Genomic DNA, 21,535 nt, shown 5'->3' with positions numbered 1-21,535 from the left:
GATTTGAGCTCAGTTGCTCTGGCTTCATGCAACCTATTGCATAAAATTATTATTTTGCACTACTATTTTTCTGTCTGGGGGGATGCCCTGAGGAGTCACAGGGCCTGGGTCTGGTCAGCACCTCCCTGTCCTCTGTGTAGACGGACAAATTGCGTCTCTGCCACGTGATGGACAGCGTAATTTATGGGCTTTGTCTTCCTTGAGAAGCGCCCCTGGAGGTGGCAGGAGGCGTGGGGTGAAGTTTGGATCCAGCTGTTCCCGCAGCAGCCTCGTGCTGGCCCCTGCAGTCGGATCCCAGCTCCTCCAGCTGTGAAGAACGTCCAGGTGTGTGCTGGAGGTGGGTTTAGCCAAGGGCAGGCTGTGACCAGGAGGTGGTTTCAGGTTAAAGCTGCACAGATAAGCCCAAGTGACAAACGTGGGGGTTTGTGGGTTGGTACAAAACGCTGGGACAAGCAGGGTGGGGATCTTTATTTTAGTCAAGGGCTCTTTCTGCAGCCGTAGTGGGTGTTACTCACTCACCTGCTCTCCTGAGTCAGCTCCAAGAGCTGCCACCATAAGACTGAACTGCAAACCGGTATTTCAGCACCTCCTTGCTGGTTCTGAGCCACTGAGAGAGGCCCCAGTGGGATGTGAAGGGATCCAGGTCACTCAGAGGAGGAGCAGAGGCTTTCCCTGCTGGTGGGGGCTGCTGGATTTCCCACCTCAGGGTGCAAACGGACCGGGATCCACCTCTGCTGTGCCCTCCTAACCCACCTGCCATTTCCTATGCGCTTCCTACAGTCTCTGGATACTGGAGCAAAAGGTATGAACTTGGCTCCATTCGTGAGCTCAGTTCAGCAAATCCTGTCTTAGTAAACCTTTCCTTTCCCTTGCTCAATTCATGTCTTTTCCTTCTCCATGTACTTTGCTCGCTGAGGGCTGGGCTCTGGCTGGGACAGTCATTCTCCCCACCACAGGGACTGTCTGCAATAATATTCCATGCTTTGGCGTGTCTGTCTGGAATCTGGGGGTGGTGGGAGGGGCTCAGCCCTGCAGCCTCCTCCCATCATCCAAGCATGTGACTCCTCAGGGGGTTTGTATGTGTGCGTGGGGGGAACTGCTGGGGGAAAAGCCATGGGGGGAGCACTCTGGTGCTGAAGTTGGTGATAATTTGGCATCTGTGCTCCAGGATAAGCTGGTTAATGGGCACCATGGGACATGGAGGGTACCCAGGCGTCAGCTGAAATTCTTTCACCTTCACAAGCATCTGCCCTGGTCTCTCCTTGGCTCAGGCACATGCTGTAGGTCCCGCTGCTCTCAATTCAGTCCCCAAACCAGCACATAAAGTGGCCTTGAAATGTGTGTCCCCCATTCCCTCCCACTGCAGTGAGAGCAGCCACTGCCCCAGCCCTGCAGTGAGAGGAGGGAAAATCCAGTGTCCAACACTGAATTCATCTCACTGGGAGAGGGAAATGGGAGAAATACTTGTACACACACATAGTACATGACAGTGATGGTGAGAACATTTTAGAGTGATCACAAGGTGCTGTGAGGTAGAGTGGCATCCAGGACTACACATGAAGTTTGTGACCTCCTTGGAGTCATCCTTGCATGTCCCCACGATGGGGCTGGCAGGTCTTGTGCCAAACCCGTGCTCCTTCACGGGGCTCCAAGGGGAACAGAGCTTTCACAACTGCCCTGTCCTGTGTGGGTGGCTGGAAGTCCCCTTAAGTCTTCCCAGAAGGATGGAGTTTGCTTTGGGATCATCCTAGGACAACCCAAATGAGGTGGGAGGTGCTGTGTGTTCCCTCACTCCTTCCCAGCTGCCATCCATCATTTTTGTGAGGAGTCCTCAAAGCTCTCAGGAGATGTGCCAGGAGAGATGTAGGGTTAGGGCAGAAGTATCTTGAAGGCCCCACAGTAAACGAGGAGGGGGAATGACTGACATCCCTCCTGGGTGTGGAATCCCTGGCACAGAGCACCCAGTGCTTCCCAGGGGGATGCCCCATATTCCTTCCCATCCTCTGCCTTGTGCCTGCACTGCCCTCCTGCCAGCAGCACAGCCGGGTTTGCAGAGTCATCAGACCCCGTGTTTAAAAGGAGAAGTGAGGGAGGGACATGTTGAAATCAATTTTTTGACTATTTGTCCACTTCCATCCGAGAGATAAGGGTGAGGCCAGGCTGTGGCTCCGGGATTATCAAGCCAAGAGGTAGGAGATAAACTGCTGGCATAGGGTTTTTCCTACCAGGTTTTCTTTAAAGGGGAGAGAGATTATTTCCTTTAAAGATGGTTATAATGCTTGTTCTTTGGAGGTCTGTTTTCTCAGCAGCACCTGTAACCCTGTTCACGAGTGAACTGTGGATTTTATTTATACCAGGGACAGGTATAAAGGGTTTTCCTTTAGGATGAGTTATTTTTAAAAGTGGTGTAAGGCTTCTGTCCATATAGTGCATGTGTATGGTGGTAATTTTGGGAGGCAGACTGATGGTGTGGGGAGGGAGGGCTGTTTTGGAGAATACTGACCCAATCCCTTTGGAGAGTCCTGACTTGGGTTTTTGGGATGCCTTGCTAGTTGTCTGCCAATTTAGAGCACTGAGTTTATTGGGATAGTCTCTCCTAACCAGAAATGTGTGCTCATTCTAGAGCTGCTTTTAGGGATTTTCTTATTTTTTCCTGGATAAGGATTAATTGCTGGTGCAAATACGATGAGATTCGGGAGCCCAGTGATTTTTGTCACCCGTATTTTGTGGGGCAGGTGGCTGCTGGTAAAACCCAGGGGGAAAAAAACAAAACATTTGCTGCTCTTGAGACCTGATCAGCAAACAAAGCCTAATATTCCTTGGCACACACAGAGGCTCAAATCCATGTGAGTCCTGCAGAGACCTTCCTAAGGGCCATGCTGGCCTCTGGTGGGAGACCTGGCTGTGCCCAAGTGTTTCCAGTGCAACCCAGTGCAGTGACCAGCTGGGCAACTGGCTGGGAAACTGCATTTTAACACTTTCACAGCAAAGCTAAACCTTTCCTCTCTAAAACCTGCAAAACCCCAGTGCAGCCACCAGCTCCTGGCTGGAGAACCACTGCCTGATGCTTGCCAATATTTATGAGTGCAGTGGATTTTATTCCTTCAGCATTACAAGGAGAAAGGATTTGGATTTGAGGACTGACTAAACTCCTTAAGTTGTTCTCTGAGCTGGCTGAGGCAAGAGGCATATCTTTGACCTCTGCTATTTTCTGCTGGCAAGAAGCAGTAAAGGTGTGAGCAGCCTGGGGATGCTGCACCCACGTCCTGCCTTTATCTCTGCGGTTGTTTTTTGCTGGGCCAGATTTTGCTTTTGCAATCAGAGCTAAGAGCAAAGACGACAGCAATGGTTTCCAAAGGCCATCATGCACTTCATGTCTCTACTTCCCACTCACACCATTTTGCAGTGGAGCACTGACGTACCAGATCATTAAACTGCATTTGTGTGTGTCATGGGAGTAGGAAGTGGCTTCTCCATCAGCAAGGGGGGAGATGCTTTTAAGCTGCTTGCCCAAGGTGAGGCCAGTGCTGGGCTGGGTAAAGTTAAGGCTGAGGCTGCCAGGGCTGGGCAAGCATCTCTGCCAGCAAAGGAGAGGGGCATCCTCACTGGGTGTGGGGTGAAAAGGGAGCTCCAGTGCCAAACTGGGGAGTGCAGAAGAAGGGGTGCTGAAGTCCAGTTCCTCAGCACTGGAATCCTGCACCAGTGTCTGGACACAGTTACCAGAGCCCTCCTGACATGGAGGAGAGCAGAAGTGTAACAAGCAGTTTTTTCAGACCTCAGGAGATGAGGCTGAACAATCTCAGGGATGGATTTCAGCTTTTCAGTGTCTCGCTGTACCTCTGGATTTTTATTCCATAGAATACTTTGGCATCCCTCTGCCCCTGGCAACTCACTGTGTGTGCTGTGCAGCCCCTCTTGGCCCCAGTCCTGTGCTGGCTGACCTGGATAAAGAAAATCTGACCCCTTCATCAACCATTGCCAGTGTCTGCAGCCCTTTTTCCATCTCCTCATCCCACAGCTTCAGGGACCCCTTTTGCCTGCTCTTACAGGGTTCCAGGCCAAAGAGAAGTTGTCTCTCCTAAAGCAGCTAAAACAGTGCAACCTGCCTTAATTAAAGGACTAGATGATTGCAAGGCTGAACGGGCCAGGCTGCCTGTCCCCATCCTCTCACAGGGATGCTGCTGGCAGCCTCCTCCTGCAGCCCTGCTTGGAGCCAGCGTGCTGAGGGCTCTGTGCTGCTGGATTGTGATGCCTTCACTGGTAGCTGGGGGGACAAACGGTGCAGTGCAATTTCCATGGTCGTGGTTTCCTGTTTGGACTCAGCAGAAATCCCTGAAGGGCTGCAGAGCACCCCAAACCCGACAGAGCCTCTGCCCTTTCTCTGTGTTGCAGCAGAAGCATTTTGTTTATGCTTCCAGGAGAGTCCGGGGGCCAGAAACAGGTCGGCTGGGAGGACAAAACTCCCTTAATGGAGTGTGCAGCACCACAGCCCTGCTGCACAGCCTGTGGCTCCTCAGCAGTGACACCAAACCCCGGCAGAGACACCAAACCCTGGCAGTGACACCGAGCACAGCCTGCTGTCCCTGTCCTTCCCGGGGCCGCCGCTGAGCAGCAATTGCTTGTTCAACAGTCCCTGCGAGCCCCGGTGAGGCTGCTCTTCCCTCTGCCTGCGAGATGTGACCCCCAGCCAGGAGCAAAACAGCCCTTGCCTTGGCCATCATCTCCTGATGCTCTCCTTCACCTTCCCCCATCTGCCACCAGCGCAGCGACCCGATAGGGATCTGCGAGGGGAGGGCACTGGTGCAATCAGATAAAGTGTTTGCAAGAATGAAAGCTGACAGTAAAGCACAAGTTTTTAACTCCTTTTCCGGCACCTTTTTTTCTCAGTACCCAGTTCTGTCTGGACACTCCACTGGGGAAGGAGCCCACCCGGCCTTTCCTGGTGATGTCCCTGGCACAGGCATCAGTTCTCAGCCCAACCTTGTCCAACACGCCTGGGATGTCTCAAGAATTCCCCACCTTGCAGCTTTTGCGTGGAGTTTGGAATCCTATCCATCCTCCTGGGCTGAGCACACCCTCTGCTTTCTGCAGGGTCCCTGCCTGAGCTCCCAGGGCATTACAGATCCCAAGCACACATCAGAGCCCAGATCCCCTGTGCTCCACCAATGGTCTCCCATCACCTGGGAGCCTGCTGGGCTTTGCCTTCTCAGGACTGTTTCTGTGCACCTGCTCCCAGTCCCTTGCCCATAGATAACAGCAGGGGATGTGACACCTTTCTTTTGTCTGTACCACGAGGTCCCCACGGCCAAGGGGGTGCTGGGAAGCAGGGCCAGGGCGTCCCACGCTGCTCTCAGAGGAGCCCTGGGTACGTTTCCGTTTGCTAAAATGGCCACGGCGAGATAAGGAGGTCTGTGGTTTCCTCTGTGCGAGCAGGGAGGGGAGAGGCAGCAGCGTCAGGCAGAGCTGCAGCCGCTCCCTGCCCTGCTCAACCTCCCAGGGACATGGATCCTGCTGGTGAGACCCCCGCGGGGACCCTCCCCACAGAGGAGACCCCCGAGGTAGGTGGCTTTGGCCCTGGGGAGCGTGTTTGGGGTGCAGGGGCTCCAGGAAGAGCATTGGGGTGCAGAGCTGGGTGCTGAGGCTGTGAAAGGGAATGAGAGGTAAAGGGGCTGAGGCTGCATCCCGATGTGATGCTCTGCAAGGGAAGGCAAAGGACCAGGGATCCAGACCCGTGTAAATGTGCACGAAGGGTGTGTGTGGGGCTGCCTGCAGCTCTGGGTCAGCCCTGAGGGTCCTCTCTTAGCTCAGCTACAGCTTCCAGGTGTCTCCCAGCCTCTCTGGGCTCCCTCCTGCCAGCAGCTTCCCCAAAGTCCTGCTTTAGGCCAACCCAACCAACTTCCTCTGCAGCAGATGGACAGACGGTGTCCCTGTGTCTGTCCCCCTGAGATGGGACCCACAACTCTGCCCAGTACTGCTGGGAGCATGAGGCCACAGTCTCCTGTGCTGGGTTTCTGGGATCATCCATCCTCTCTCAGGGACTTGTTCACCCTCCCAAACACCCCTGTCTCCATAGCCAGGTTGGCCTCCTGCATCTCTGACACCACTGCAGCTCCTGGGCTGGGGTGATGCTGGTGGCTGCATCCAGACCTGGATTTAAGCAACACTCCTGGATTTGAACTGGGCACTTGGCATGTGGATTAGCATCAGTAAACACATCCTGGTGGCTCAGCTCAGCTTTAGCTTAACCAGTCCCATGCACATATGGATGAACACGGAGCAGATCCCGTGACTGCTGGGCCTGATGGCAGAGGGGAGCAGCTGAAACCTGACCCCCACATCAGCAGCAATTCCTCTCCATGCCCTCTCATGCTACTCCACTGCTGGGCAAGGAACAGACACTTGTGCCTTGCTGATAAGTAACAGCAGCAGAGATATAAAGTTCTTTTTCTCTCCTCTCTGCACTGGTGACCTTGCTATGGGGCAGAGCTGCCCCTGGGGATGCTGAAGGATTTGGGGTGGGACCATGTCCCCCATACCTTGGTGCAGAAAGGACAGTGCCAGCAGCAATGGAAGGAGGGTGGTCTCTGGGCAGGGCAGGCAAGAGCAGGCATGGACCCTTCCTGCCTGCAACAGGTCTCCCTTCCAGAGGGGCTGCTGAGCCACTGCCACCCCTGACACCCACCAGGAGGGTTGTGGAAGCAGGTGGGAAAGAAGCAGCTCAAGGGTTAAACTCGAGTTGAATTTAGTCCAGATGGCTGGGGGATTATGCCAGCCCTAGATTTGCCATAAGCAAATGTTAATATTTCAAGCTCATGGTTGGGTTTTTGTTATCGGGGTATCCTAAGGTCATGTTGGGGCCTTGGCTGACCCACAGGTAGAGCTCATCCATCCATTCATCCAGCCCAGAAAGGCCCAAATGCATTTCAAAAATTTCCATTATATTTTTGGCATCACACCCTTGTACTTGCAGAGGTCCAGTGCTGGAATCCATAATGGATGACACAGGGGCACTGGTCCCCTTCCTTTGGTGGCATCACTCAGCTCGTGGCAGTGGCAAAGTCACCATCAGCTGACCAAGCTCTGCATCAGAAACGAGTTTCTGGGCCCTGGTGGTGGCTGAATCCAGACTGTGGTTAGAGAAGCAGATGGCGGATGGGCTCAGCCTCAGGGAGGGAACAGGGAGTGAGGATGGACTGAGAGCTGGCTTTTCTACAGAAAAAGATATTGTTGGCAGAGGTGATTTGGTCTCCCTACTGGACCCACGCAGAGCCTGGATGAGTGGGAAGTGACATTTTAGGTGAGGGATGGCAAGGGCTTCGTGGGCAGCAGGACCCCCTGGCCAGCCCTGTGGTGAATGCCACGGGACTCAGGCAGTGCCTTGTCACATGACACTTTAATTCCAGTTTGGAAAGTCAGTGCTATTGCTGCTCATCCTTCAGGTGTGGAATAGACCTGTGGCTCTGCAATAAGCAGTGCACCCTTGCAGCTTTCAGGGATTTGGAGCAGTGCACCAAATCTCAGTGGTTTTTGGAATCTCCTTGCCCAGCTCCTCACTGTGCTTTGGCCACCTGCACTCTCCCTCTGCTGCTTTGCTCTCCAGCCTGACCCTGCTGGAGTGAGCAGCTCTGTGGGGTGAGAGGTGGGTGGTTGGCCTTTCCAGCCTCCTGTGGGGCACGCCAAATTGCTGTTGCCATCCTTGCTGCCCCCTCCTCAATGACCAGGGATTGGGGGTGAAGCCCCCATGCTGCCCTGCTGGTGGGTGATGGAGGAAGTGGCTCCCTGGCCAAGGGGTGTCTGTGGGGTGTCATAAAACCCTTTGGGGCATCCCACCCTCATGGACTGTGGGTGATGCCACCCCATCCTGACTGCCCTGCCCTGTCCAGCCACAATTTCCTCCTCAAACCACCCTCTACCACAAGACCTTATGGGAAACCTCTCTGCTTCTCTTCTCTCTCTAGATGGATCTGTCCCACCGGTTCTCCAAGGCAGAGGTATGAACGTGGCCCTGTGATGGTCCCCCTTGGTGGCACTGAAGGGGGTGGCAGTCCTGCTGAGGCTTGGGGACATAGCTCAGCTCCTGGAGATGCTCCCCAGGGACAACCAGTGGTGGGCAGGCAGGTCTGGATGCAGGGGTGTTGCAGGGACCAGTAGGGAGCTTTGGGAGATGCAAGGGGGACACCCCACTGATCCTGGGGGAGGAAGGAACAAATCCCCACTGTCCTGGCTCCACATGAGGTGTCAGCACTGTCCCCCACAGCTGGCCCTGCTCTATGAGGAGGTTCTCTACACCATCCAGCACCGCCTGGGCAAGCCTGAGCCCCACCAGGTTGCAGACTCCCAGGAGCTCTACTCCTACGTGCAAAAGGTGGGTCCCTCCTGACAGGATCCCCAAAACCTGTCCCCTGGCATGTCCATCCTCCCAGCTAAAGGGAATGGTGGGAGTCACTCCAAGGGAGTTTTTAACAAGCATCTTAAAAGATGTAGCAGCAGCATCCAGCTGGAGGATTGGGAGCCTGCAGCTGGGAAATACGAGCCCTAGGGAGAAATGTTTATCTTAGGCTGGGGATGGGAGGAAGAAGGCTTTTCCTCAAGAACTTTCAGCTGGTCACCAGACCTCCTGCTGGGCTCTTTGCTCCTCTCCTCTCCCCTCAAGCTGCATCTGGCTCCCAGGGAGCAAAGGGAAGCCCCTGGCTGCTCTCCAGCCTTGTTAATAGGGCAGCATCCTTTACCAGCCCTGATATCCACACAGGCTTTCGGCATGGACACAGAGGAGCACAGGGTCATCATGCAGCAGGTCATGGAACTGGAGGTATGGCCTTTCCCCAGCATGCAGCTGGGACCCTGTACTGGGGTGGTGCTGAGGGGCTGCAGTGCCTCCTGGCCCCTGTGTCTGGGATTTGGGGTGCCCTGTGTGGAAGCTGAGGGTGTGGTTCTGCTTGAGCCCCATCCTTGCTCTCGGGATTGATCCTTCCTCACAGGGTTGGTGACCCCACACATTAATAGTTATTTTTTCATTCTTCCAGAGTCCAATTTACTGCCTGAAAGCAACTGTGAAGGAAGCCAAGGGGATTTTGGGTAAAGATGTCAGTGGTAAGTGGGCTTGGGTGGGTGTCCCACAGGAAAAGGGGCAGCTGCTGCTCCCAGCTGGGACTTGCATGGCTCTGCCCTCGCAGGGTTCAGCGACCCGTACTGCCTGCTGGGCATCGAGGCCAAGAGCCAGGAATCAGCCCACCCCGACCACAGGAAGAGGATGAAGGCTGTGGTCAAAGACCTCATCCCTGAAGACAAGATCCATCGCACACAAGTCAAAAGCCAGACCCTCAGCCCGGTGTGGGATGAGACATTTATCCTGTAATCCGCCAATCCTTGCCTCTGCTCTTTGGGGGGATGGAGGGGATGGCCAGGGCTCTTGGGCATGGATGAGGGGCTTCACCATTTGCCTGTTACTCAAGTAACAGCATTCCATTGGTGCCTTGCAGGGAGTTTGAAGATGTGGAGACAGCCAGCTTCCACCTGGACATGTGGTGAGTGGCAGTATCCCCAGCCAGTGACCCCAAGGCCCTGCCCTAAGTGGATCTTGCCTCCTGGGAGGATCCCTCTGGTGGTCCTTCAACCTGCAACCTTTAAAAAAACCCAGAAACCAGCTGGGGTTCCCTTTCCCCATCACCTTTTGCTGGAGAATTGCTCAGTGCAGGATGTGACCTGTGTGAGCAGAGAGAGCCCAGGCTGGCTCTGCCCAGATAGGGCTGATCCTGAGCTGTGGTTCCATTCATGGAAAAAAGCCACATGCTTGCAGAATCTGGCTGGTTTTGAGGGTGGCCTCTGTCCTGGCAGTTCCCCACTCCTGTATCTTCCCTGCTCTACCATCACTTCTCCCTGAATGCCCCTTTTTGCCCTTGCAGGGACTCGGACGTGGTGGAGTCGATGCGGCACAAGCTGGGGGAGCTGACAGACCTCCATGGCCTCAAACGGTTGGTGCTGGTGAGGCCCTAAGGCTACTTAGGGAAGAGGGCTTGGAAAGTGCTTATTTGTCTGCTGGATTTTAAAAATCACCTTTGTAAGGACAGAGGGAGGGTGGCAGGTCTGTGTCACCCTTCATCCCCCCCAACCATGGCTGGGTCACAGCTGTACAACACCTTCTCACCCCTTCCTCTGTCTGTGCCTTCCAGGATCTTTAAAGATGCTCGCAAAGACAAAGGGCAGGATGATTTCCTGGGGAACGTGGTCCTTCGCCTGAAGGTGAGCACTGGGGTGCATCATCCTCTCCTCCAAGTGTCAGTTAAACCTCACAGGGTCCGGGCAGGACCCCAGCCCCATGGCAACATGAGCACACCCAGGATCCCAGCACAGAGACACAAACTGACAGCAGGTCCTCAGTGCTGTTGCAGGTGCCGCAGTCACTTTAACATACACAGTCATTGTACATCCTGTATTTTTAATCCAATGCAGCATCTTCCTGCACCATGAATGCAGTGGGATCAGGATTCCCTGGTCCCCAAAGGGGATCCTTTCTCCAGGAAGGCTGTTTGAAACTCATCTTTGTCTCTGTGCCTGCAGGACCTGCACTGCCGGACTGACCAGTGGTACCAGCTGGAGCCACGGACAGAGACGTATCCCAACCGGGGACACTGTCACCTGCAGTTCCTACTGACTCACAAGAAGGTGGGAGAGGATGAGAAAGGGGGTCCTTTGCACTACCTTTGAAGGATGGGACAGCTGCCTGTCCCATGGGGCTTATCTTGGTGCCACAGATCACTGCCCCAGGACCAGAGGTGCCAGCACCAGGGTTTGCATGTGCTGCACCTTCCTGAGCTCTGTGCCAGAACAGAGACCTTGCCCCTGGTGCACCTGCACCCCTTGGCTCTCCATCCCCATGCTTTTTGGGTCCTGTGTCCCCACTCTAACTGCGTGGGGCAGGTGATGCTTACCTATGCCTTGTCTCTTCAGAGGACCACCACCTGCAGCCGGACCCAGCCAAGCTACACCGTCCATCGCCACCTCCTGCAGCAGCTGGTGTCCTATGAGATCCTTCAGCACCAGGTACCACAGCTGGTACCAGTACCAGAAGCAGCCCTCTGGCAACTGGGCTGGGTGAGGGCTTCCTTTGGAGTCCATCAGCCCTGACACATTGTTCAGTGTGATGGGAATGAGGGTCAGGATAATCCTGGTATGTGCCTGGCGTCCTTATAGGGGACTCACTCCTCCCATGGTCCTGCAAACACACCCCACATGGTGCCTGTCCCCCTCCTTGCTCATCCTGTCTTTTTCAGGACACATCACCCCCTTTTCCGTCCTCACAGGCTGGGAGCATCTCCTGGGATGGGGAGCTGAGCAGACATGCCAGCACCGTGCTGTACCTGCATGCCACACAGAAGGATCTCTCTGACTTCCACCAGGTCATGGCGTGAGTACCCCATGCTCAGGGAGCCCCAGTGCAGCTTTTGGGGGGTTAAGGGCCCCAATACCCTCCCTAGAACTGTCTGACTACAGTGGGTCTCTCCCATGAGCTCAGTGTGGTGGGTATTACCCCTGTCTCCAGGATACCTGGGCTATACCCCTGTGATCCCGGCTGTGGGTGTGGGTGGGGAGCTCCACGCTGTCCCTTGGGTGCCCTCCAGCCTCTGAGGGCTCAGCCCAGCCCTCCCTCCTCCCCAGGCAGTGGCTGGCATACAGCAAACTCTACCAGAGCCTCGAGTTCAACAGCAACTGCCTCCTGCACCAGATCACCAGCATCGAGTACCAGTGGGTGCAGGAACGCCTGAGGCCAGAGCAGGTGAGGGGGCTCTGGCACCGTGTGGGGGGCAGAGATCAGGGAAAGATGCCTCATGCATCCAACCCTAAGCCTCTTCTCCCAGATCCTGGGGCTGTCTCACTGCCAGTGGTCCAGGAAGGGCAGGAGTTTGTAGGGGTACAGGGTTACTGAGACAGCTGGAGGACATTTCCCTGTTGTTCCCTCTCTCCATGGAGAAGCCGTTCCCCTTTGCACCGACATTCCCTTCCTCCATCCCTGCCCCCAGTCACAACCCCCTGCAAAACTTAAATATGACCCGGTTCCTACTTTTCCCTGCCTGTTTTCCCAGAGCATCCCTTTGCCCTGCTGAGACCCTGAATTGTCCATGCATAGCAATGAGCTTTAAGCACAAAGCTCAGTTCAGCCTCTCCAGGAGAAGCCAATCAAGTCATCAAGGGGTTTTCCCATCCCTGGACCAAGCTGGGAAGGAATGGGAGCCACCAGATCCCTCCACAGTGGTGCCGTGGTCCTGCTGGAATCTGCCAGTCACTGAAGTGGACTGTGTGTGTTTTCTTTTTTCTCCCCAGAAAGCAGAGCTGGCTGAGTCCTTCCAGTCCTTGCTGACCTACGGGGTCTCCCTCATCCGGAGGTACCGCATCATTTTCCCTCTCTCTGTCCCGAGGTCCAAGGAGAGGCTCCAGTCTCTGCTCCGGTGAGTCGGACATCAGTGCCAGCTGTGTGTGGGATCATAGGACTTTGCCATCCTGGTGGACAAGCCCATAAGCTTGGGCAAAAACTTGTGTGAGCCCTTTCTGACCCCTTCTAGGCTGCTGTGACACTTTTCCAGTCCTGCCTTCATCCTGGGCTCCCCATGGGGGATGTTGTTGGGAGGGGAAGATCTGTTTGGGTAGGGTCTCTGCGGTGAGAGGTGGTTGTTTTTGGTAGCTGGTGTTGGGTTTCACTTGAGGTTCTTGCTTTGCAGGGTTCTGGTGCAGATGTGCAAAACAAAAGCTTTCCATGAGTTGTGCACACCCAGCCCAAACCTCCCCCAGATGGTCTCCATGGCACTGAAGGTACCAAGGGTCTCACTTACCCCAGCCCTTGTGAGGTGGGAGCCTGTGGGTTTCCCTTCCCTTCCATCCCCTGCCCAATGCCCACACCCCAGCAAGTCCACATGGACCACCATGGCATAGGAAATACTCACCCCTCTTCAAACTGATCATACCAGCCTGTGGTTGCCACCACATGGAGCTGGGTCCTGACTCCACCCAGGGGACAGGGAGAGTGAAGGGGGTGACAGAGCTGGCTTTGTTCCTCCTGCTTCCCTGCCATCCCATCAGGACTCCTCTCTTGCAGTCAGGCACAACAGAGTGGTTTCACATGCAGAAGGAGCACCTCAAGCCCATAATGAAGGTCAGTTCCCATCTCTTCCTCTCTAACATGGTAAAGTCACCTCAAAATGTCTGAGTATCCAAATCAAGATATTCCTTCCATTGCAGAGCATGGAGGAGAATGGAAAAGCCTTGTCCAGACTCCTCCTGGAGGTGATAGAAGATCTCCAGCAGTGCCAGAAAATCTGGAATAAATTCTTCATCAGGTAGGTTTCAGAGCTTAAACCTTTGCCATCTACCTTCCCAGGGGTCAAGAGCAACAGGACACTTTGATGCCTCATTTCTTGGCCCTTGGGCTCCACAGATAGCATCTGTGGTCCCACCTCTGCTCTTCAGAGCTGTACTGTCCTTGTCCTCATGGCCTGGGAGGGTTTGCTAGGTTGGGTTCACTGGGCTGGGGCTGGCAGGCTCCTGATGCCCCATTCCTCTCTTGCAGCACCTTGAAGTTGAATATCTTCTCCATTGCCTACCTGGAGCTGGAGAGCCTGGTGAGCAAGCCTGGGTTGCTCGGAACTCATGGGACTAAGGTCTAAAGCAGGCAGAGGTTTTTGGCCACTCTTCAGGTGGCAACTGCTTCTTGCAAGCCTGGAAAGGGAGCAAGGCAGGGAAAGTCCCCATCTCTCTGTACTTGCTCATAAAGTGACTATTGTCACTTTACCCAATGAATCTCCTGAAATGCCACCCAAAAGGAGTTCCCTGAGCTGACCCTCATCCCATGGCTCCAGAAGGAGCCTTCCCAGCCAAACCCTCACTGAGAGCTGTCCCACCTTCCCTCGCTCCCTCCCAGGTTGCAGAGCATGTCCAGGAGCAGCTGCATGAGGTGGACAGCAGCATGTCCAAGCCCACAGCTGAGTGCCTTTTCCAGCTCTACATGAACCTACAGGAGCTCTACCGGATGAAGGACTTCCTCCCGAGGAGGTATCCAACCCAGAGAGAGGAGAGATGCCAAAGGGAGGGAGGGAACAGTTAATTCAGAGGAATTCCAAATCCTTTCTGTTCACCTTCATCACCAATTACACACCAGGCAGACCAGGCTGTTGTTGTCTGGTGTTGATGGGGGCATCACCAGGGGGATTTCAGGCTTGTCTCTGGGTGGGTTGGGTAGAGACTTCAACTTCCAGACAGGGAAAGGTTTCCCTTTATCATGTCGCTTCAGTGATGGCTCCACCACAGGGCAGCTCATCGTGTGTGAGAGCAGGAAGGGGGGATGTGAGAGCAGGAAGGGGGGATGTGAGAGCAGGAGGGGTGACAGCCCCGTGCCATTGCTGTGCGGATGGAGAAGCCGGTTCTTTCATCCACAGGGATGGACCTTTGGCTCTGAGCAATTTCCACCAGTGGTTCAAGGAAGCTGTGCCCCAGTGGCTGCACAAGGCCTATTGCACTGCACTGGAGAGGGCTCAGAGAGCTGTCCAGATGGACCAGGTATTGTGGGGAAGAGATCTCCCTCTTCTCTGTGGGGACATTCGAGCTTTCCTTCATTCCTTGCTCCTTTTCCTGACTCGCAGCACTGAGACCACCATGTAGGTGTCCCTTGCAGCCCAAGAGCAGGCTGGTTCCTCTCCCAAATGCATAACAAGGGATGTGGTCTCCTGGACCAGCTGATCCCACCCTGGCCCCAGACCGTATCCCTTCCCTGTCTGCTCTTCTGCAGCCCAAGCAAGCTGAGGAACCTGCATTTGGCCCATGCCATGGACATCTCCTTTGCTTCCAGTCTCTAGGAAAAGTGTTGGGAAGGAAGCCATGGGGCCACAGGCACCTATCCCTTCTCTTCAGTGCGGTCCATCAGCACTGGGTTGGAGTATGGAGGGAAGCAGGGAACTCATGCTGTTCCATTCATCTTCATGTCCTCCAAACTCCAGAGTGGCTGTGTGATGACACAGGGATATGTGGAGCTGATGATGGACCAGAGAGCCCCAAAGCAAAGGCGCAGCTCTCCTTGTACTTTCTTTGCAAGGTGCATTTGTTTTCTCTACCCCTCAGCTGAAGCCCTTCGGGGAGCACAACAAGCACAGCACGTCCACTGTCGACCTGTCCACCTGCTATGCTCAGATTGTGAAGACCTGGCAGCAGCTCAGCTGGCCAGACCCCGAGGAAGCCTTCATGATCATGGTGAAACTCGTGGAGGTTTGTAACCTGGGCACCAGCACCCTGAGTTTCCCCTGCTGTTCTTGGAGATGTGTCTCCACGGACGGGCCAGTATCCCACAAGGATGTGGTGGGGTCCCCTTACCCCACAGTGGTCCCAGTGCTGCCTGGTTTGATCCTGTTGGCTTCTTCTCTGTCCTGCAGGACATGTGCAAAATCTCCCTGATGTATTGTCGTCTCATCAAGGAGAGGGCTGAGGCTTTGTCCCTGAGTGAGCAGAATGAGGGTGAAGCAGCCAACAGGGTTGGTATTGGGACACTGCTCTGGGAGAGGCAGGATTTGGCTGTGGTTTCTGGGCAAAGGGGGAGATGAGCTGCTGAGAACCCAGCTGACATTCCCAGTTGGAGTTTTATAGGGATCAGTGGGCCCCCAATAGCCATAATCCTGGAAAATCAGGAGAGAAGTGATGTGAGCAGGGGGAGCGGGATGGGGACACGGGTGAGGATGAGGATGGGAATGGAGATGGAGATTGTGATAGAAATGGGACTAGGGATGAGGATTGAAATGGGGATTGTGCTGGGGATGGGGAGGAGGATGGGGATGGGGATAGTGATGAAGATGGGACTGGGGATGGGGATGTGGAATGCACCAGCGGTTGTGGGACACCCTGAAGCCGACCCACCTCCCCCAGCTCTGCATCGTGGTGAACAACATCAAGCAGCTGCGGGTGCTGATCCTGAAGCTCCCGACACAGCTGGACTGGGCACAGCTGGAGCAGCGCACAGGGGCCATCATCGGCCGGCAGCAGATCCAGCACACGCTGCACAACCAGCTGGACAGCACCGTGTCCTGCCTGGACCACGAGGTCCGGGATGTGGTGCAAGCCCTGGCCACCAAGGTGATCACCTACCACTGACCCCCCTCAGCCTTTGCCTGGCCCAGAGCTTTGTCACCCCAGGTGTCCTGGAGCCCATAATGCTCCTGGGATGGAGACAGTGTGGACCTGGAGTGGGAGGCTGGTGCAGAGGGCAGAATCCAAGTGTCTTCCTATGTTTTTCCCTGGCAGCTGGAAAAAGGCATTGGCAGACACATCCAGGAGCTCTCATCTTCCAGTAACAACCAGGAGCCTGAGGATGTATGTACCTGATCCAACCCCTCCTGGACCATCTTCTTTAGGCAGCCTTGAGTAGCCCTTGCCTCCTTGTTGGAAGCCCCCATCACCCTTCCCCACCTCTCCCTGCCCCATGTCTGGGGCACAGGACACACCAGTGATGGGGCCCAGGTGTCCACATGCTTCACTTGATACCTGTGTCAGCAGCAGGACCAGACCAGGCACAGCCTGCCCATGTCCTTTGGGAAGGAGCCCCTCTGGGATCCTCCCCTGCCCGCTGTGCCCTGCTGGATCCGCCCCCTCTGCCCTCCCCAACACTCCTCTCCTCTCCCTGCAGTCCATCATCCCGCTCATGAGGTTCCTGGAGTCAGAGCTGCAGTATCTCAACGAGCACCTGGTCCAGGAGAACTTCAAAAGGTGACCAGGGCACTGGGGATGGCAGAGGCCACCAGAGTCACTGTCCCGTGGGCAGGATTGTCCCCCCAGCTCTGCGGGGCACGTGGACATCCTACTTCAGGCTGCTCAGCCCAGCAGAATGAGCCACTTCCCTCTGAGGCTTTGCAAAGCCCCTCAGCTGAGGACCATCCCTTCAACCCACCCCCCAGACCCTGCTCACAGCCTTTCTCCCTCACCCCTGCAGCCTCCTCACTCTTCTCTGGCACCACACCCTGTCCGTGCTCTCGGCAGCGGCGGCACCGCAGGTGCCCTCGGCCCAACACTACAGGAGGCTGCACTGTGCCCTGAAGGTACTGAGGGAGAACGGGGGTCCCTGGTAGGGGAGGGGAGTTGGTTGGTGGCTGACAGCATCCTCCTCCCCAGAGCCTGGAGCTGTGTTTCTACGCCGAGGGCTGTGGGCTGCCGATGGAGATCCTCCACACTGCAGCCTTCCAGGTATGGAGGGATGGGGAGAGGGTTTCCTTTGGGAGGATGGAATGCCAGGGGGACATCCCTGGGCTCTGCACCTGTCTGTGTGCTCGACCATCACCTCTCATCCTCCCTGCAGTCCCTGGAGACCCACCTGGCCCTCTGCTCCGCCACCAGCCGCAAACTCATCCAAAAGTACTTCAGCAACAGGATCCAGCAGCAGGTAGTGGTCAGATGGTGCTCCCAGCCCCTCCCCACATCCCACCCTTGCACACATGAGGCTGCCCAGCACAGTCTGCCTGTGGAAATGTGGGATTTCCCCACCACCCTGGGCCTTTTTGGGCTGGTTTTGCCCCAGTGGTGGGCAGGAGGGGGCTCAGTTGCATACCAGAGGATTCCATCACCTCCTGGGTACCCCAAAATTTCTGCTGTGCCTCTACCAGACCCCATGGATCCCCTCCATGGGGGTGCTGAAGGGCAGCACCCTTATTCTTGTACCCCACTGCTCAGCTGGACACGAGCTCAGAGAAGTTTGGGGCCGTGACCATCAAGGCTCTGTACCGCCCTTCAGAGCAGAAACTCCATGTGGAAGTGCTCAATGCTGCCAACCTCATCCCACTGGACTCCAACGGTGGGTGTGGGTGGGCTGGGGAGCCCCACTGCCCCGGGACCCCCTCTCTGCAGTCCCCAATGTGCCCCTGGGTAGGATAGGAGAGATGCTGGTAATACCTGGAGTAACTGCACTCTCTTGATTTGCTTTTGCATCCAAGGAGGTAGATCTGGGGAAGAAGGAGGGTTATTGCACCAATCCACAGTGGGCCAGGATGTGGCAGGCAGGACCAGGCAGGACTCTGCCCTCAGCTTGCAGCACAAAAGCCAGCAGCCAGGGCAGGTGGCTTTTCGTCATCGTGCAACCCAGTCTCAGACAAAAAAATGCTGCCAGGGTGACAAGGGACATTTTCCCGGGCTGGCTGTCGTTTGGGGAGCTCTCCAGGAGAGGTCACTCCTCCAGCAGCCAACCGTGGCCGATGGATGTGAGGGCAGGGTTAGGGATGTTCCCTCATCCTCTCAGGAGCCTGGGATGGGCTGGGGTTGTGGTGAGGGTCCTGACCCCCTCCCCACAGCCCCCCGTGTGTCCAAGCCACCCTGGCTGGGTTCATCCCACTGTGCCAGGGAAAAGGGGTTGCAGGCAGGGCTGATGTTTGCACCCCACCAGGTTCCAGCGACCCCTTTGTCCAGCTCACCCTGGAGCCCCGGCATGAGTTTCCCGAGGTGGTGGCTCGGACCACCCAGTGCAAGAGGAACGAGCTGCACCCCCTCTTCGACGAAGCCTTCGACTTGTATGTAGGGTCTGACACCCACTGGGACCCCCAGCCCCTGCAGCCCCTGCCATGGGGCTGCTGCTCCAGGAACCGGGTTCTATCCTGGAATTTCACCCCCTGCACCCCAGTGGGGGCTCAGCCATGGGGTCCCACGGTGGGAGCTGGGGTGGGGGCACCCCAAACACCTGCATGCTGTGGGTGGGTGCAGGGCTGGGCTGGGACCCTGTGCTTTGAGGGGTTGGGGAGCAGAGTGGCTTCCCATGGAACACAGAGGGTTGAATTTTGGGATGGAGGGGATGGGATGGGATGGGATGGGATGGGATGGGATGGGATGGGATGGGATGGGATGATCAGCAGCATCCTGTCCCCCTGCAGCTGGATCCCCCCAGAGAAGTGCCGACAGGAGGGGGCCTGTCTGCTGCTGACTGTGTTCGACTATGACACGCTGGGGTCCAACGACCTGGAGGGTGAAGCCTTTTTCCCCCTGTGCCACCTGCCTGGCCTCAACGACGAGGAGGACGAGGCTGACATGGCCCGGGTGCCCCAGACCCGCCTCCCCCTCACCCACCCCAACCCCACCGGTACGTGGTGCCACCGCCAGGGCTGAGCCCTGACAAACCACTGCTGGCCCTGGGGCATGAGGAGCGGGCATGGTGAACACCTCCCACCATCGTGTGCATCTTCTCTGGCAGGAGACGAGATCCTGCGGCTGCTGGAGTCCCGGAAAGGGGACAGAGAGGCTCAGGCCTTCGTTAAGCTCCGCAAGCAACGAGCCAAGCAGTCCAAGCAGACGCAGTCCAAGGAGATGGAGTGAGGGAGATGATGGAGGAAGAGGGTCCTGAAATGGAGGATCCTGCTGGTGGATCCTGGGAGATTTGTGGTGCTGGAGATAGAGCCATTCTGCAGGGACTGGGGGGACAGAGAGGATCCCTGTGTCTCCCCATCTCCTCCCAGCACCCACCTCACCCCCACCTTTGGGCAGCAACGCCCCTGTGAGCCTGAGGGTGGATTTTGGGGGATCTCTTCACCTGCCTGAACTAGCAACACTACACAAGGGATGTTAAAGGGTGTGGCTGTCCCTGCCTGTCCCTCAGGAGCTTGTCACTGCCTGTGCCACATCTCCTGGCCATGTCCCCAACCCTCCTGTCTGCAACAGGCATCAGGGCAATGCAAACACATCCAAGTTGATTCAGGCTGGGCACAACCATGTCCAAACCTGCCTTCATTTTAGTTTTTTTACCATTTTACATTTCCCCTCCTCTTTTTCTTGTGGATAAGCCTCTTATTTTAAATGAAAAGCCACAAAGCTGATGCGTGGGCTGAGTCTGTGCAGTGGCCCCGTGCCGGGAGCAGCTGTGGCAGCAGCATGGAGGGGTGGGACAGACATGGTGGGAGCTGCTGAATTGCTCCTTTTCTAAAATGTGCATAGCTCTTGTGTCTGTTTTGTTTTTTTTTTATTTTACCACCAATTGTATCAACCTGCTGGAGCTGAGGGAGCCTGGGAGCAGCAGGAAAGAGCATCACAGTCCTGGCAGCCAAGCCAGGAGGCACTTGGGACAGGCAGATCCTAGACATTGAGGGCAGGTCCCCAGTGTCACCCCCAACCTGTGCCAGGGACAGAAGTGTTGGGAAGCTCTGCAGATGCATCCATGTGGAGTGACCCATTGTGACAGCAAACATGCCTGGCAGGGCAGGTGGTTGCAACTATTTGTTGAGGGGTTTGGCACTTGTTTTAGTTACAATTAGTACTAATTATACACCCTGAGTTTCTTCTATTCCCACCCTGCAATGGGGTGGCTGTGCTGGAGCTGCAGTGGGTCCCTGGGATTGGAAGCATCACCCTCCGGGTGCCTGAGCAGCAGCTGCTCCATCGGTGAGCAGAGCTGGGTCACTTCAGGTCAAACCCTGGATGCGGGGGTGGGAAAAAGAAAGCTCCTTTGGTATCTGTGTGACAGAGCCCACAGCAGGAGGGATTAAGGCTCCCAAGGAAGCCATTTGCTGGCTTAGATCACTTGTTTCAGGGCACAGAAATATTCCAGAGACGGGTCTGGGTCTGCCGAGACAATCCCAAGGTGTCATTTCAGGTGGGTTCTGCCCCCCAAGCCTGAGCTCTGCAGCTCATTTGGAGTTGGCACCTGTTAACAACCAACCTCATGCTTTATTGCAAGGCTTAACTATACGAGGCTGTAGATTTGAATGTGGTTTTAGCTTATTTTTTAGTTCTTTGCTTAAAAATGACTGTGCTCTAACTGGGCCTGGGCTGCCACCACCCAGGTGTGTCCCAGTGGGCAGGTGGCACAGGCTGACCTCTCTTTTGAGGTTGTTTGCACTGTATTATTCAAGGTGTTGCAGCTTAATTTTCCCTCAGCTCCAGGCAGTTGAGTGGGTCTTTTTTCATCCCAAAAGAAATTATATCCTTTTTACAGAGGACTAATAAACCTTAATCAATTAGAGTGTAACTAATTCCATGGACTAGAATAGCCCAAGCACTAAAAAATATGGCTTGAAGCACACAAAAACAGCTCCTGGTAAATGCAAGACTGAGGAGGAGGAAGAAATCATCCTCCTCATCCTAGTGAAGAGCCTGACACAGGGGGATTGCTGGAACACAGGAGGGAGGGGGCTGGCACTTACATGTACTGATTTTATTGTGTTACTAATATGCTGTAATATAAACTCAGTGATTCCGATTATTGTTGTGATTGGACTGATGGGACGTGGTTGATGCATCTTTGAAGTATTAATTAGACCAAAACTGAAAGGTAATTCTTGGACTCACAGGTAAGGCATGGGCTTTTGGGTGCCAACACACCAAACCCTGTTTGCATCCCCCGTGCAGGCACAGAGGTGCAGGCACAGCTCACCCCTGCCCAGCCTGGCTCTTCCAGGACATAAATCCATGCCCAGACAAAAATTTGGGTGATAAAACCACCCTTATTTTGTGGTTTTGCCATTTCCAAAGGGGTCTCTGACCCACTTAACCACCACACCTCGATCAGAAAGGTAAAAAGCAACCCCCCTGAGAAAGGGGC

At 55.4% G+C, this 21,535-nt stretch overlaps 1 protein-coding gene across 5 annotated transcripts; it reads left to right on the top strand.

Annotated features, from left to right (window-relative positions):
* Positions 1 to 239: 239 nt before the first annotated feature.
* UNC13D (unc-13 homolog D) lies at positions 240 to 21,191 on the top strand. Of its 5 annotated transcripts, none has more exons than XM_071573414.1 (32): positions 240 to 324; positions 7,959 to 7,991; positions 8,258 to 8,365; positions 8,750 to 8,809; positions 9,024 to 9,090; positions 9,174 to 9,351; positions 9,480 to 9,524; positions 9,903 to 9,971; positions 10,170 to 10,239; positions 10,558 to 10,662; positions 10,948 to 11,040; positions 11,301 to 11,404; positions 11,656 to 11,773; positions 12,319 to 12,443; positions 12,714 to 12,804; positions 13,088 to 13,144; positions 13,231 to 13,328; positions 13,559 to 13,610; positions 13,910 to 14,040; positions 14,424 to 14,544; positions 15,103 to 15,246; positions 15,411 to 15,509; positions 15,898 to 16,104; positions 16,273 to 16,341; positions 16,655 to 16,734; positions 16,958 to 17,063; positions 17,137 to 17,208; positions 17,321 to 17,404; positions 17,692 to 17,812; positions 18,398 to 18,521; positions 18,879 to 19,084; positions 19,196 to 21,191. In XM_071573414.1, the coding sequence occupies exons 2-32, from the start codon at positions 7,959 to 7,961 to the stop codon at positions 19,315 to 19,317; spliced, it is 3,159 nt and encodes a 1,052-aa protein (XP_071429515.1). In that variant the 5' UTR covers positions 240 to 324; the 3' UTR covers positions 19,318 to 21,191. The 5 variants fall into 5 exon arrangements, with proteins under 5 accessions (XP_071429515.1, XP_071429516.1, XP_071429517.1 ...); XM_071573415.1 differs by lacking the exon at positions 240 to 324 and adding an exon at positions 631 to 802; XM_071573416.1 differs by lacking the exon at positions 240 to 324 and adding an exon at positions 2,156 to 2,189.
* The last annotated feature ends 344 nt before the right edge of the window (positions 21,192 to 21,535 follow it).

Source organism: Pithys albifrons, chromosome 19 (assembly GCF_047495875.1).
Source record: "Pithys albifrons albifrons isolate INPA30051 chromosome 19, PitAlb_v1, whole genome shotgun sequence".
Classification (NCBI taxonomy): Eukaryota; Metazoa; Chordata; class Aves; order Passeriformes; family Thamnophilidae; genus Pithys; species Pithys albifrons.
This window is presented reverse-complemented; position numbering and strand designations above follow the sequence as displayed.

Coding starts and splice junctions, on each gene's coding strand:
- UNC13D (XM_071573413.1), top strand. CDS start 5,502: ATGGATCCTGCTGGTGAGACCCCCGCGGGGACCCTCCCCACAGAGGAG. Junction 8,366..8,749: donor TCTACTCCTACGTGCAAAAG/GTGGGTCCCTCC, acceptor ATATCCACACAG/GCTTTCGGCATGGACACAGA. Junction 16,105..16,272: donor TGCAAGCCCTGGCCACCAAG/GTGATCACCTAC, acceptor TTTCCCTGGCAG/CTGGAAAAAGGCATTGGCAG.